Genomic DNA, 15,186 nt, shown 5'->3' on the forward strand with positions numbered 1-15,186 from the left:
AAAAGACTGCATCATTATTGTTATATGAATGTCTTATTTGAGAATTTAATAAAAATGATAAGCCTGAGTTTGTTTAATGGAAAACAGCTTTATGTTCAAGTCAATATTCAAGATTGTACATTAAGTAGCAACTTAATGTATATAGAAATATATATGCTGATTCGAATTTCTTTAAGCTAACACCAGTTGTCTCACAAAATGCTCTTTCCACTTCATTTTATGTACAATCAATTCTAAATCTTGTAACTATTTATATAAACGACTAAGAAATCGTAATTTTATAAAGCGCAGGTTCTTAATAAAAAAGGTGTACAACGATTTAATGCCAACAAACAATGTCTGACTTTGACGATTTCGACGATGACCTTGACCTCACACCCGAATTCCTAGAAGAGCTTGACAGAGTAGAAGCAGCAAATAATGAGCCACCTTTAAATGCAGCTCAAGATTCAGATTCGTTTAGTGAATTCGATGATTTTGATCCAGAAGCTTTAATAAGATTAGCAGACACTGCTGAAATAAGCAATTCTTCAGACACATTTCAGCAAAGCAATACTTTAGATGTCCATAATCACTCTGTAAAAAACATTCCACAAAGTCAATTAACTTCATTCTTTGGCTCGCCTATAATCACACACAGACGATCATCCGCAGCAGTAATCTCCCCAATCCGGCAAACAAGATCTCCAGCACAACAAAGCACCAATAGAAGCAGTCTAGTATATGGCGAAATATCACATTTGGAAGAAGATCAGGAACCTCCCCAGCCTCCATCGCCAGAAGCACAAACATTTCATCCATTTGATCGAGATGCACTTCCCACTTGGGTTTATCCTACAAATTATCCAATTAGATCCTACCAATACAGCATCATAAAAAAAGCCATATTCACAAACACTCTCGTAGCACTTCCTACTGGTCTGGGAAAAACATTTATTGCTGCAGTGGTTATGTATAATTATTACCGTTGGTTTCCAAGCGCAAAAATTATATTTATGGCACCAACACGGCCTTTGGTAACACAACAAATTGAGGCATGCTTTAATGTTTGTGGACTTCCACAAAAAGACACTGTTGACATGACAGGAGGAATGAATCCCCCAAAACGTAAAGAAATGTGGAGAACAAAGCGAGTATTTTTCCTGACGCCACAGGTGCTACAAAACGACCTTAAATCTCGAATATGCCCTGCCGACCAAATAGTTTGTATTGTGGTTGATGAAGCCCACAAAGCTACTGGAAATTACGCTTACACCGAGACTGTTAAGTTGATTTTAAAGACACATGATCAGTTCCGAGTACTCGCCTTGACTGCCACTCCTGGAACGAACATTGAAAAAGTTCAGGTTGTACTAGACAATCTCCGGATAGCTAATGTGGAGATACGAACAGAGGACTCAATGGATATCCGAGAGTATTCTTTTGGAAAAAGCATTCGTACAATCATCGTAAGACTAGACGAGGGAGAAGGAATTGTACAAAACGCTATTAGAACTTTCAGAAATGAGGTGTTCACTCCTTTATTACGGCGCCTTACCAAATTTCAAGCAATATATGACGAAGCACCTGAAAGAAATACACCATTCCAGTTAATGATGGCTCGAAAGGAGTTTTCAATGAATGCCAAGAATTTCTCACCTGCTGTCAAGTCCATGGTACAAACAGACTTCTCAATCGGGGATGGTTTAAGTCGTGCTTATGACATGCTTTGTCAACATGGAGTCGGGCCTTTTTTAACTAGTATCGACCAGACACTACAAGATATTCAGACGGTCATTGATTCTGGAAAGCATGTACCAAAAGAAAAAGCAAAGTTATTGAGTGACTTTAAACTCAAAAACCTTTTGAGAAATCTAAGAAACAACTACGACCGACCCGATTTTGTTGGTCATCCAAAGATCAATAGTCTTATTCATTCTATAAAACACCATTTTGAGAACAACCAAACCAGTAGTATAGGACATACAAACACGAAAGTAATAGTGTTTTCATCCTATCGTAGTTCCGTAGAAGAAATCGTGAAGGTGTTATCAAAGCACCAACCACTTATCAGATGCTGTAGTTTTATTGGCCAAGCAAGTGGAAAAAATGGCACAAAAGGTTTAAATCAAAAAGAACAACAAGAGGTAATTATCTTTATGAAAACGAAACGACCAAATTACCGTCCCTAATATGTTTATATAAAGGTCGTTTCTAAATTCAAACAAGGAGAAATCAATGTAATCGTTGCAACCTCAATCGGAGAAGAAGGCTTGGACATCGGAGAAGTCGACCTGATAGTGTGCTATGACTCGCAAAGTTCTCCAATTCGAATGGTACAAAAGACTAATATATAATTACCAAAAGGCATTCTAATACCTGTTTAAACTATAGCTTCAGCGTATTGGTCGAACAGGGCGAAAACGCCAAGGGCAATGCATACTTCTTATGACTGAGCAGGAAGAAAGAAAATATCAAAAAGCAAAGGACTCTTACAATAGTGTACAAAGAGCAATCGCACAAAAGAATTTGCTGACTTATTTCAAAAAGAATCCTTACATTCTCCCTGAAAACTACAAGCCTGTTTGTTGCAAGAAGAAGCTAAATATCGGTAGCTATATCAAGACGATATCAAAAAAAGGAAAAAATGGAGGTCTCCAAAATTCAACGTCCAATCCGGATGGAACCCTACGGCCAGAAATCTTATCTGATTTCATAAAAAAGTTTCAGACAGGCGTGTATAACTTCGAATCTCTGGACAGTATCAGGACGAGATACTGGCCATTAGCTAATCCATTAGAAGGGTCTTCAAAGTACACAATTTCTGACGTTTACCCAAATCCACACAAATTCGTCGGCCACTCATATCGTACAAATCAGTTCATTAATATAATCAACAACATACATTATCGCAAACGTCACCCAGGAGAATCAGAGCGAGTAAACATCGACAAAGAAATGGTTCCTCAAGGTGTATTATACCAAAAAAGTTTATTTAAAGAAAACAAACTCTTCTTACCATCACGCCAACCTATCATAAGAAATGATTTGTCCATAGGACCAAAAGTTTATTCGACAGCAGGCGATATAAAACCAGCAGCTACGAATGATAAGGATGATAACGAGAAGTTTCTACAGTCTTTGGGTCCTTTCGCCACACGGGGTATTCTTAATGCTTCCGACGATGAGATAGACCAACCATGGGATATGTTTTTAGAAGACTCATTTGAAGGTCTTGTCACAAAAAACAAAGGGAAACAAAGAGAACTCCCGAGAATTCAAACATCCAAAAAAATACCAGTAGATAATTCAGAAAAGGACTTTCATGTAAACTCTTACAATGTTACCTTCACCAGTGCTGATTACAAGGAATACGAACAAAAACAAGAGGCGTACTGCCATTCCGACATGATCTTGGATTACGAACCAATATTACCCGATACTCAGGAGATGCCCATCACGCATTCACCAGAAATACATCAATTCAAGCATGTGACAGAGCCTGAACACCAAAATAAACCAAGGGAACCCGATACTGTAAAACGATTGAACATAATTGACACCAAATTGACCAAATCAAACTCTGATAATTACACGAAACCATCCCCAAAGTCTAATGAGCTAAATTCTCTGGTAAACCCAGAAAAAGCCAAAAGCGAATCTTTTGATTTTAACGATTGGCTACCAAAAATTCGCAAACAAAATACCAACACAGATCCAAAAAAGAGCTTAACTACTTCAAACGAATTCGCCTGGAATATAAGTTTTCCAATACTAAGTACACAGGGAATAGAAATTTCGGAAAAAAGAAGGGTGCATTATAAGATCCTTGTTGCCAATGCACTTCAAATCAATAGCATTACCCAAATCAATACCTATCATGGAAAAGACAATTTATTTCCACAAGAGATAGATAGCCCGATAGAAAAAATTGATGAAAGTTTACTTGGCCAGGATCTTCTAGATCAGTTATTCAATTCACCCATACGTTTATCACCAAGTAAATCACCAATATCAGCATTATATGTACAGACAAATTGCAGTCAATTGGGAAACAAAGACAACGACGAGCTCGATGATTTTGAGTTTTCGATCGACGAATCAGATTTGAAATATTTTGTAGATCACCCAAACGATATTGACCATGTAATTGAATCAAATGTGGAGACCAGAAACAACAACGAATATATCGAAAAGCCTATTTTAATCAGAAGCCAAAGTATATTAACAGAAGAGTTAGAAGAAGCTTGCCAGGACTTTGAAGAAGGGCACCACGAGAAGAAAAAACCTGTATTTACGAGAGGAAATTTAGCAGATGATTACGTGGACTATAATGCCCTTGATGAAGATGTTCATATAATCAATGAGACCGAAACAACACCAGAACCCGAAATCTACTCTGATATCCTGCCTCCATCACCCCCTTTGGGTTTATATCCTACAAGTGTCTCGCCATCGGTGCACCCAGAAAATTATTTTCCGCCCGAAGCTTCCACCCCTTTATTCAAAACACCTATTAGAATGGAATATAGCGAGGCTTCCGAAGAGTCCCCCCTTCGATTAAAAATAAGATCACGCGGTTTAAAGCGACCATATAGTCTAGATAGTCCAAACCAACCAAGCGGCACTATAAAGCGACGTGGACCGGTTACAATAATTTTGGACGAGAACGAAGAGGAGACAACACGCTCTGATCTTCCAGAACCCCGGAAACTTAAACGACTCAAACGAGCATCAGACAACACTAAAGTTATCCAAAGCAATATCAAGAAATCAAAGAAAAATGGATCAGAGAATGGACGCAAAAAAGAAACTATTGTGCTCGAAGAAGATAACCCATTTTTGGATGTTGAAGCAGAACGTAGTAGCGATGAGTTCAGTACTGATGACGGTGAAAATGAAGAAGCTAATGAAGACGAGTCCATGTTAAATTCTTTTATTAATGATGGTAGTTCAGCTATTTCCTACCAGTCTTCACAAGGGCGAGGAGGATCTGTAAATTATGGCCAGGATCCTATGGCAATGTATCGAGCTAGTCTATTCAGTCCTGAAACTTTAAAATTAAGAAAAGAGATGGGATTTCGTTGAATTGAACTTACTACTGTATTGTATATATAAAGAAAGAAAGAAAGAAAGAGAGCCGGGATGCACAAATGTATATGTATTTAGACAAATTTTATATTAATAAACCATAATTAGGTTTCTGGTTTTTCATTTTTGGATTTTTCCAACAAAATTTCTAGGGCCTTTATCATTGACTAGATGTTTTAATGTGGGTCTGAAAATAACAATATTATTATGAGAGCTATATTAAAAAGAATACGATCGATACATTTTCATTTTTTGATAAGTCTAACTATTGTTTTTAAATGTCTTTATTACGGATCTTTGTAAGAATTTCCTCCAAAATAAAATAATTTAGATAGCTATATACTAATATCGGGAGTAAGCTGTTACACCCATACAAAAACAGCTGTATAATTGTATTGCTCGAAAACTGTTGGTTAAAGAATACATAATAATATTCTTAATTATACTCTCCTTTACATGTCTTTTATTATGATCAAAACATAAATATGCTTCTTTTGGTATCAATTCGAGTACTATAGTGTGCTTTTGAGAGGAAAATATTTTCTTTCATCAACCTTTTTACTGTTACCAATTAAAAGCTCTCCCAAGCATAGATATTAAATTCTATAAAAAGACCGGGACTCAAACACCTTTATTGAGCTATGCAATCCTAAGATAAGCACACAAAGTTTCGCATTCAAAAAAGAGAAAATCAAAACTTTTTTTTTTGAGGTCACAGGTTAAATTCGAAAATGCCCTCTTACAAACGTTACACTTTTTTTCTTTTCTTTTACACAGCCGCAAAGTAGAGAGCAGATTCAACCATTTAGCTTATTATTGTTTGTTTCTCTTTTCATTCTTTGTACTTGGGATACCATATGATCTTTAGATCTACAACACTATACATTTAATAAAACATAATCTGTAACCTGTGCGCTTGTAAGCAAATAATTCGCCAAAGGATTTACTTTTTAGACTCTGTACTACTTGACAAAAACAAACAAACACTTGAGTTCATACATGAGTAATATTTTAGTAATATGCTAAGTGTCTTGTTAACTTTATGTACATTTGGTATCCAAAAGCTTTATTCAGAAACATATGTATGTACGATTTTATGCCCATAAATTATATATCTGACAAAATATAATAATTTTAAGAAAAAGAGCCTACCTGTTATTATGCAAGTCCTATCGTAGACTAATATGGTCTGTTATTGTATTTTCAGATATGCATGTAAAAGAGCTTTCAATATGGTAGCTTCATTATCTGATTAAGTGCAAAAGAAGAAGAAAAAAACATTCTGTAATTAGCTTATGTCCAACAGTATAGAGCACGTATATACATTTACACCTGACTGTAAATAAAAATGCATATTATTATTATATAGGTATTAAATTATAAATAAATTCATATAAACATCAAACGGAAAGCGGGAACCAGTCTGAATAGTGTGAAAAAGTACCAGTTTGCATCGTTTCAAAAATCTATTTGACTTTAGGTTAAGATTTTTGCCTGAATGGAAGAATTATATGTCCGACAGAAGCCTCTTTAGCTGATTAAAGTCTGGGTAGAAAAAATATAAAGTTCATTGGTTGAGACTGGGCTATGCTCATTTTCAAACGCTGATAAAGAGGTTGTTGGGGTGGCCATTTTTTTTACCACAATGCCTGATTCTGGAATAATTCCAACCGAATCTGAGCCGAAGTCTAACCGTGCCTCACCACAGACACCTTTAAGTGACGCCTCCTCCGTGAATGTCCCTCAGATCACTTTGACAACAGCACAGGCAGAAGACGTTATTGAGTTTATTCACCATTCTCCTAATCAACAACAGCCTTCATCGCATCTATCAACACCATTACCACTTACTAGAGATCTGCTTCGTCGAAAAAACAAAATAGATAAGCTACTACATCACAATCCACACAATCTATCGACGCCGAATACATATGTTGTGGATGAGCGTGTCACTGCAGGCCTTGGTATTGCCACTCCACATGATAACTTGGTTTTGGGCGGAACTGGCTTGAGGTCACGCCGTAATTCTAACCGAATCACTAGCTCTACCGATGACGAGAAGCTTTGGTATAAAAGCCAACCGTCTTCGCCTCGAGTGAGTGATTACTCTCACTTTCAGTGGACTTCTACATTAGATCGATTTAAAGACAGCCCAAACGCAAACTCTTCTTGTAAAGATAACAAATTATCAGGCACATCTTCTGTGACATCAATGAGTGATAATGCTTCTATGAAAGCATACAACGCAGAAGCTCATCGTTATATGGAATATTCATACGACCAGTCCAGAAAACTCCGCCATATTAACCATCATCATTACCACCACCACCACCATAACCACCCTGTCCGGAAAAGACGAAGTCAAATGCAGCAGTATCTGGATCTGATATACGAGGCCGCTGCCAGAGTAATTAACTCGCGTTCACCCGAAAATAAAAAAAAGAAATATACCATAGAGCCCTGGAAAGAAACATATTTATCCCCACCATCATCCCCACCACAGCATCAACCACCATCAACAACGGCACCTGCGCCAGTAACAGTAACAGCAACAGCAGCAGCAAGAGAAGCTTTTGACGAAAAAAATACAAGCGATATTCAACGACCCCTTGATTTAAATGATCCAATCGACAACTTACCAAAAGAGTCAAAAGAAAATCAACTTCAAGGTTATTCACTTAACCTATTCTCCCCTACAAACACTATACGATTGTGGTTGTGGAAGCTAGTGAAATCAAAGTGAGTACCTAATTTCCATTGAGTATTATTGATCCCAAGTGTCTTGTACGTATGCTTTTTTTAATAGGAATATTGAGGTGCTTCTATTACTTCTTCTATTACTTCATTGGTTCTTGATGGCATGTGTCCCAATAAAAAATAACGATGAGAAATCAATATTTGGAAAGCAATGGACTCATTATCCTATTCTTTGCATTCAATCAATATACAGGTAAAATAATATATATACATATACATGTATAATTTTGCTTGTGCCGGCTAATAATTCTTCGGCTAATAGCCTGGAAGCAATCGCTAAAATAATCGTGTATGGTTTCTGGATACCACCTACCCGAGAAAAGAGCCGACTATCTATGATATTTACGCCTATATCGAATTGTATCCGTCGTCTGCGTGGACTTAGTCGAAACTTGCATGATAATGACCAAAAAGAAGAGGAAGACAAAATTGAGCTCGAACATAAAGCATACCTCAATAAGTTTGGAAACATTCTCGATCTGACATCAATTGTATGCTATTGGATCGATTTTGGATTTATGCTTCATGGATATCGCTATTTTACCTTATTCAAGACCTTGGGTGCCACACGACCTCTGCGTCTCTTGCTAATATTCCCTGGTACTGCAGTAAGTGGCATTATCGACGGAATTTACATTGCATCATGAATTTAAACGCTATATATTTAGATGATTGTAAGATCTCTTGAAGAAAGCCTCGGTCTTTTGCTGGTTGTCCTGGGGTTCTTGTTCTTTTTTCTACTCCTGTGGGCCTTAATTGGTCTTATATCATTCCAAGGCGTGTTCTCAAGAAGGTGTTATGTGCTTGACTCTGCGGGTGTATGTAAGTAAAAATAATAATAATACCAGACTTAACTATATTTAATTCTTAATATATGTTTATTGTAAATATGTTCCATATGATGGTTTATAGCCACATATGTAGAGCCCCCTGCTTACTGTTCAGGATTCTACAATGGCACTGAACTAATTGGACCATACAACGTTATCCGAGAAACGTATGGCTTCCCAGGACCACAAGGGAATATTTGCAAAAGTGGCCAAATTTGTATTGAAGATCCTATAAACAATCCAAATTTTGGATTTGTAAATTACGATACCATATTTTATTCTTTCCTGAGCATTTACACAGTCCAAACCCTTGAAGGATGGACCCCGATGATGTATCAGAATCAAGATGGCGACTCTAATGCAGTCGCGGTATATTACTGCATATGTGTCTATGTTCTAAGCTTCTTAGTCACATTTTTGGTGTTCGGTAAGTCGTATTCTTACACTGTAGTTTATTTTGGCTAAACTAAAATCTATCGTTTCTGATTTTAGCTGTAATCACATCAACCTTTACCCAAATCCGTGCCAATAATTATGGGAGTGGATTCAAAGCAAAAAAAAAGTCATATCCATTACTCAGACTAGCAGACTCACACGAGAACTCTACACATGAAGATATTCCATGGATGTTTGAAGATGCCCACAAAGATTCTGGTATCGGAGTGACCCGTATATGGTTTAAACGAAATGTGGTCAATATGGTAAAGAGCCCAAAGTTCTTTTACTTTGGAGGATTATTGGTATTTTTAGACCTTGTATTCATGTGCATGCGATCATTTTATGCGACCGAAAAAACGCTAGAGATTATTGGTATGTTTATAATTGTTATAAGAAAACATCAATAATAACCTATTGCATGATCTGTAGATAATGCTGAGACTACATTTACTTTCATATTTGTCATCGAAATTGTCCTTCGATTCGTTGGAGCACCAAACTGGATACAATTCTGGTCTTCGGGGAGAAATCGATTTGACTTGTTCTTGGTGATCAGTACATGTGTCATACAGCTTCCAATGATCCAGGACTCAGAGGCATACAAATACTTGACAATATTTCAAGTACTGCGCCTCTATCGTCTGCTTATTTGCTTTCCACGCGTCCGAAGAATCATTGTAGGCACCTAAAAAATTCATGGAGTATAGCTGACATATTTTAAAATATCTTAGTATGCCTCTCTTGGTAATGGCGAAAGTATTACCAACATTGTTATTTTCTTGGTACTGGCCACATCTCTTTGTAGCCCAATTTTTATGCAAATGTTAGGAGGAGACTTTGTAGACTTTATGGACGCAGACTCTACGGAACTACGCTTTGATGCTTTTTGGCAAAGTTTTATGACTCTGATAATGGTAAGCTTGAAAAACATAACTATTTAAATCTAACATTAACTTACTTTCTATTGTTTGTTGTCTAGTTGTACACAAGTGAGACCTGGACGGTATGTATTTACTTACAACGACCTACTAGTATTATTAAGCTCACCGTGTCTTTTATTTATCTTTAAAAAGCAACTTTTATATAACGCCATGGAAAGTCAGAATGGACTTGGATCTATTTATGCGGCTATATTTACATGTATTTATTTTGCCTTTGCAAGATGTAAGCTATTTTTTTATATAGAAAAATCAGATACACATGGGTAGCTATATCTTATGATGTTTTTAATCAGTCATTCTGGCTGGTTTATATATTGCTGTTATTTTGGAGAACTTTGAACTAGAGGAGGAGTATATAAAACAATACCAAATCAAACGCTTTATTCGACAGCATACCCACAAAGATATACACAAGGCAGAAACTATTTTGAACAAGTAGGTGTAAAACAACACGAGAAAAGCAATTGACCTTTTTTTTTCTTATCAACCAATTAGACTTTTCGGATCCCTCTATAAAAGAAGCGAAAATAGAAGTGTTCAGATACCAAGGATGCCTACTAGTCTTACAGTACCCGTATCAAAATCTTCTTTGGCAGAACTACTTGTTGATCATGATGACCCAGATCTTAAGGAAGGTGAAGCAGCTGTCTTGGCCGAAGAAGCCAAAACCGCGGAAAAAGATGAGCACGCGAAAAAAAAATCGGGCCACGGGTAAAACTTAGGCTTCTACTTCAACTAGAGCAATTACTGATCGATATATTATCCATAGACACGTATACACTAGCACTGCCTTTGCTGACATTACAATAGAAGATGCAACAGATGATTACGAATTAATTGTAGCCGAAGAAAACCGACGTGCACTACAAAGCAATATACACGAGAGAAAATCCCTCTTTATTTTCTCTCAGCGAAGCAAAACTAGATATTTTTGCAAAAGACTAGTCGGTAACAACAATGACGGAAAGTCTGAGCGTAAGAATCTATTCAACTGGTTCATCATGGCGTGTGTCGCTTTGAGCATCATGATGGTTATTCTCGACGAACCTTCAACAAGAAAATTACGCGAAGACTCAATGGCTCAGTCAGCATTTTATATAATCGACTACATCTTATCATTGATATTTGTGATCGAGATTATTATTCGTGTTATTGCAGACGGCTTATTCTTAGCACCTAGATCCTATTTGCGCAATGCGTGGAATACTCTCGACTTTACAGTTGTTATATTTAACATAATAACTATTTTTCTTGGATCGGAACGGTCTCCACGTGCTTTGAGTACTGTACGTAGTCTACGTATTCTTCGTGTGATCCGTTACTTTAAAGGTGTTCGAGATATATTTGTGGACTTGTTCCACGCATTTCCTTTAATGTTAGATGCTCTGGTGCTTACATTTTTGGTATTGGTACCTTACTCGGTTTACGGAATCAACATATTCGGCGGTAGATTTTGGCTGTGTAATGACGACGGCATGGAAAATATAGCAGAATGTCTAGGAGAGTTTGCCAACAATATCAGTGGAGATGATGTTGTCGATGCCAATATTCTTATTCCACGAGTGTGGCAGAACCCAGAAACAAATAGCTATTCTTTTGACAATTTTCCACAGGCGTTCAACCATCTACTAGGATTAACTTCTACCGAAGGCTGGGTAACGTAGATCTATATGTAAAAAGTGAAATATATTTATTATATTGCTGCTTTTTTTTATTACTATGTTTGCTTATACGAGGCTTATTATTTGTTTAGGTTGATTCATTGTTTAGCGCAATGAGTACACCGTCTGAGGAAGGCCAGCAGCCTTCGTTTAGTTGGGACTCTCCTATGATATATCATTCAATTTACTATATCACATTTATGATCATATCTCATGGCACAGTCCAGCTGTTTGTTGGTGTATGTATTTAGTGAAGATGATCTCTTACACTGATTTCCACATTGCTCATTTGTGCTTAATAGGTTATTATCGAAAAATTTAAACAACGGTCAGGAATAACAACACTTACACTTAAGCAGCGACAATACCTCGACCTAAGGCGCCAAATGGCTGAAATAAAACCTACCATCAAAGCGTACAGGCCTGATTCAGTCATCCGAGGATGGTGCTATGACATTGTTGCCAACAAGCGTGGAATTTTCAATAGAATCACAATGGGTGTTGTTATAACCAACATAGGTGAGTCTTTTCTACTGCTTGTAACTACTTTCTTACCTTTTGACAGCAATTATATGTACTGAATACCAGAATGCCCCCACCTGGCTCGAACAGCTTCAAGGTATATTGGTTTTTGACACCTTGATGATCATATGTATATATTTATATTTATATAATTTTTATCCTTATAAAAAGAATACGCTTATACTGCATGTATTATTATATATGCTCTCGAGGTTCTTGTTAAATTTCTAGGAATGGGACGAAAAAAGGTAGTGGATTTTTTAGGAATCGAAAAAAAAATTAAAGAAGATCTAACACTTATTTATTAGTGGGCAGCCACAAAATGGAATTGGTATGATGGATTTATTGCTATTAGTGCAGTATTACTTTTGATTTTGCGTTTTGCGGTTCCAGATGTAAGTATTGTAAATATATAGATAAAGCAATTTTTTGTTAATTGCTGAATTGGTATATTTAGCTATGGACATTGCGTGTAGAACGTTATTTTCTGGTATTCGCAGCATTTCGCTTAGGTGAAGGTATAGATGTCCTTCAAAAACTATATCACACAGTTGCGTAAGTTTATCTTATTTTTCTTTACTTTCTTTAAAAGAAAAAAAAATTGTATTATCTATGTATGTTTCGCTACTAAATCCACAGATTTAATATAGCAATTCAATGCCGAGTATAATCCATGTTTCTGTTGTATTCTTAATTGTCATGTGCTTGTTCGCAATGTTATTTATGGAGCTGTTTGGCTTAACACGCTATGGACCAAATGGAGATGAGCATGGCAATTTTAGGACATACGGAAATGCCCTTCTATTACTAGTTCGTATGACAACTGGCGAAGGATGGGTAGGTACGCAAGGCTTGATTATATTATGGTGCTTATAATATATCCACTTTGTAGAATTATGTAATGATGGATTATACAGTCCAGTACCCAAATTGTGTAAACTTTGCTGACTATCTCGAGACGGATTGTGGGTCTCCTGGCTGGAGCTTCTTTTTATTCAACTTCTTTTATATTGTCTGTACTCATATCTTCCTAAACTTGTTTACTGCTGTGAGTTCGTTATTTAAAGCTTTGGTTAATTATTACAAACAGACCATTTCTTAATTTCTCTTGTAATAATTCATAGGTTATCATCAGTAACTTTGAGCATACTTATGAGACTCGGTCCCGGTTTACGGGAATTAGCAAGAATGATCTTCGAACGTAAGTATGTATTTAATTCATTTGAATCTGGCTCATCCATAATATTAGGTTTAAACATGCGTGGGCTGAAATCGATCCTACTGGAACAGGTTATATTCAGAAAAAAGACGTTACAAAGCTATTACATGTAAGTGATAATATTTAATATACTTTGCATTTAGCATATAATTCTCACCTGTATTTATCTTACTAACAATAATCGTATTATGTGTTAACAGCATATTCGTGGTCATTTACAGCTTGGGATCTATGATGATGCTTACAGCATCAAAAACTTGAAAAAGCTTAGCAATATTCAAGTAAATGAAGATGAACAACACGTACTCGATGACAAAATAGACAAGCCCGGGACCCCATCATACATCCCTGGTCGAGTTACACATGGATACAATTACAACGAGGTCAACAACTGCCTATCAAAAATCAATCCACAAGAATTGCAAGCGCGAAGAAAACAATACAATCTTTATTATAGAGTAATACAAAAAACACACACACAGAAATCATAAATATATATATAGAGACTAATTATCTGTATAGGAAATAATAGAAGCCGAAAGATCCAAGGGCATTTCGTTTGCAGATGTATTGACTATAATTACATACCGTTTTATTGATGTTGAAGAATCACTGACGTAAGAGATTAATTTATGTTTTGCGCGCTTATACTCTTGCCTTTAACGTGTGTGTATGTGTATATAGACTGGAGCCTTTAATAGCACGTCTAGAAAAGCTAGAACGGCTAGAGAAAGCCTATGCAGTTGAGAAAGCAAGTGGTGTGTTTATGACTCTGATTCAAAGGAAGCGATATCTTCATCAGATCTGGCTAAAGAGAAACGAAGAGGAGATAAAGAAGTTGGGTGTGGCAAGTGCGGGTAGCCTTCACCTGGATACCAGCGTGGCTAGTTTGAGTACACCTGGGACGAGGGATGTACGCCAACACTCCCCGGTTCCTAGAATTATCGTGGAGAATGTGCATTTGTCAAGTCCGGTAAATCATCAGTCTACACCTATTTCTCCAATGTCAAACTTTTCGATGGATACACAGCAAGGATCACCGTTCGCGGGACTGGATTCCCCAGGAACCATAAGCGGAGCACCATCGCCAAGTCCATATGATGAAGAAAGTTCATTTTTTGGTACACCTTCACCTGGACTCTCTCCTCACCCCAATCTCAGTCCATACGCACGTCATGGTTGGTTAATGATGGATGGTAATAATTCTATGTCTGAGGAACAGGCCGGGCGTTTAATGGAATCTTTTTATAATAATACTTGGTCTGGTAAGTCAGGTCTTTCTGTTATTATTATTATTTTAAGAAAAAGACACACGACGCGCATAGTTAATCCTTTTCTGCTAGATATGCTTGATGCGGCCGAAGAATAAGATCCAATAAGTATAATGTATTTCTTTATAAGAAAAAAAATACACAAAAGTCTAGAGCAGATATAATATTCTTATTTAATTAATAAAACGGCGTGTTTTTACAAAACATTGATAAAGTATATATATATTTCAGCAATTGAACTGGAAAAGCTGTTGTTTGGAAGTTGATGATCGCATTGGCTCAAAGACATTATTTAAAGTACAAGTTTATTGATTAAGGTCGATTATTGCAACCCGTAGTCAAGAGATTAGTGTGCCATTTGACAGACGCTAATCGCAGTACTCCCAAAAGAAAGAAACAAAGGAATAAAGTCTATTTAATCAGTGCTTAAATAAGATCGCTCCTTTGATATGAAGGAGAATTTACAGCTGTTCAACC

The 15,186-nt window shown here is 36.7% G+C and overlaps 2 protein-coding genes across 2 annotated transcripts; both read left to right on the top strand.

Moving 5' to 3' along the window:
- Positions 1–335: 335 nt before the first annotated feature.
- On the top strand, positions 336–2,589 carry PHYBLDRAFT_115863 (hypothetical protein; the record flags this gene model as incomplete). Its single annotated transcript, XM_018428484.1, has 3 exons — positions 336–2,126; positions 2,187–2,315; positions 2,374–2,589. Coding segments are annotated over 3 exons (2,136 nt in total), but the record flags the coding sequence as incomplete, so codon positions are not given.
- Positions 2,590–6,715: 4,126 nt separating this feature from the next.
- On the top strand, positions 6,716–14,925 carry PHYBLDRAFT_182669 (hypothetical protein; the record flags this gene model as incomplete). The annotated part of the gene is made up of 27 exons (XM_018438657.1): positions 6,716–7,809; positions 7,877–8,020; positions 8,090–8,435; positions 8,496–8,649; positions 8,740–9,084; positions 9,150–9,467; positions 9,525–9,772; positions 9,827–10,009; positions 10,075–10,098; positions 10,169–10,259; positions 10,330–10,471; positions 10,532–10,747; positions 10,806–11,691; positions 11,790–11,936; positions 12,000–12,216; positions 12,263–12,316; positions 12,391–12,467; positions 12,528–12,614; positions 12,677–12,774; positions 12,870–13,060; positions 13,137–13,267; positions 13,344–13,420; positions 13,469–13,547; positions 13,639–13,896; positions 13,961–14,055; positions 14,123–14,703; positions 14,782–14,925. The coding sequence occupies 27 exons, from the start codon at positions 6,716–6,718 to the stop codon at positions 14,805–14,807; spliced, it is 6,309 nt and encodes a 2,102-aa protein (XP_018287929.1). The 3' UTR covers positions 14,808–14,925.
- Positions 14,926–15,186: the final 261 nt, after the last annotated feature.

The sequence above is a fragment of the Phycomyces blakesleeanus genome, assembly GCF_001638985.1.
Source record: "Phycomyces blakesleeanus NRRL 1555(-) unplaced genomic scaffold PHYBLscaffold_20, whole genome shotgun sequence".
Lineage (NCBI taxonomy): Eukaryota > Fungi > Mucoromycota > Mucoromycetes > Mucorales > Phycomycetaceae > Phycomyces > Phycomyces blakesleeanus.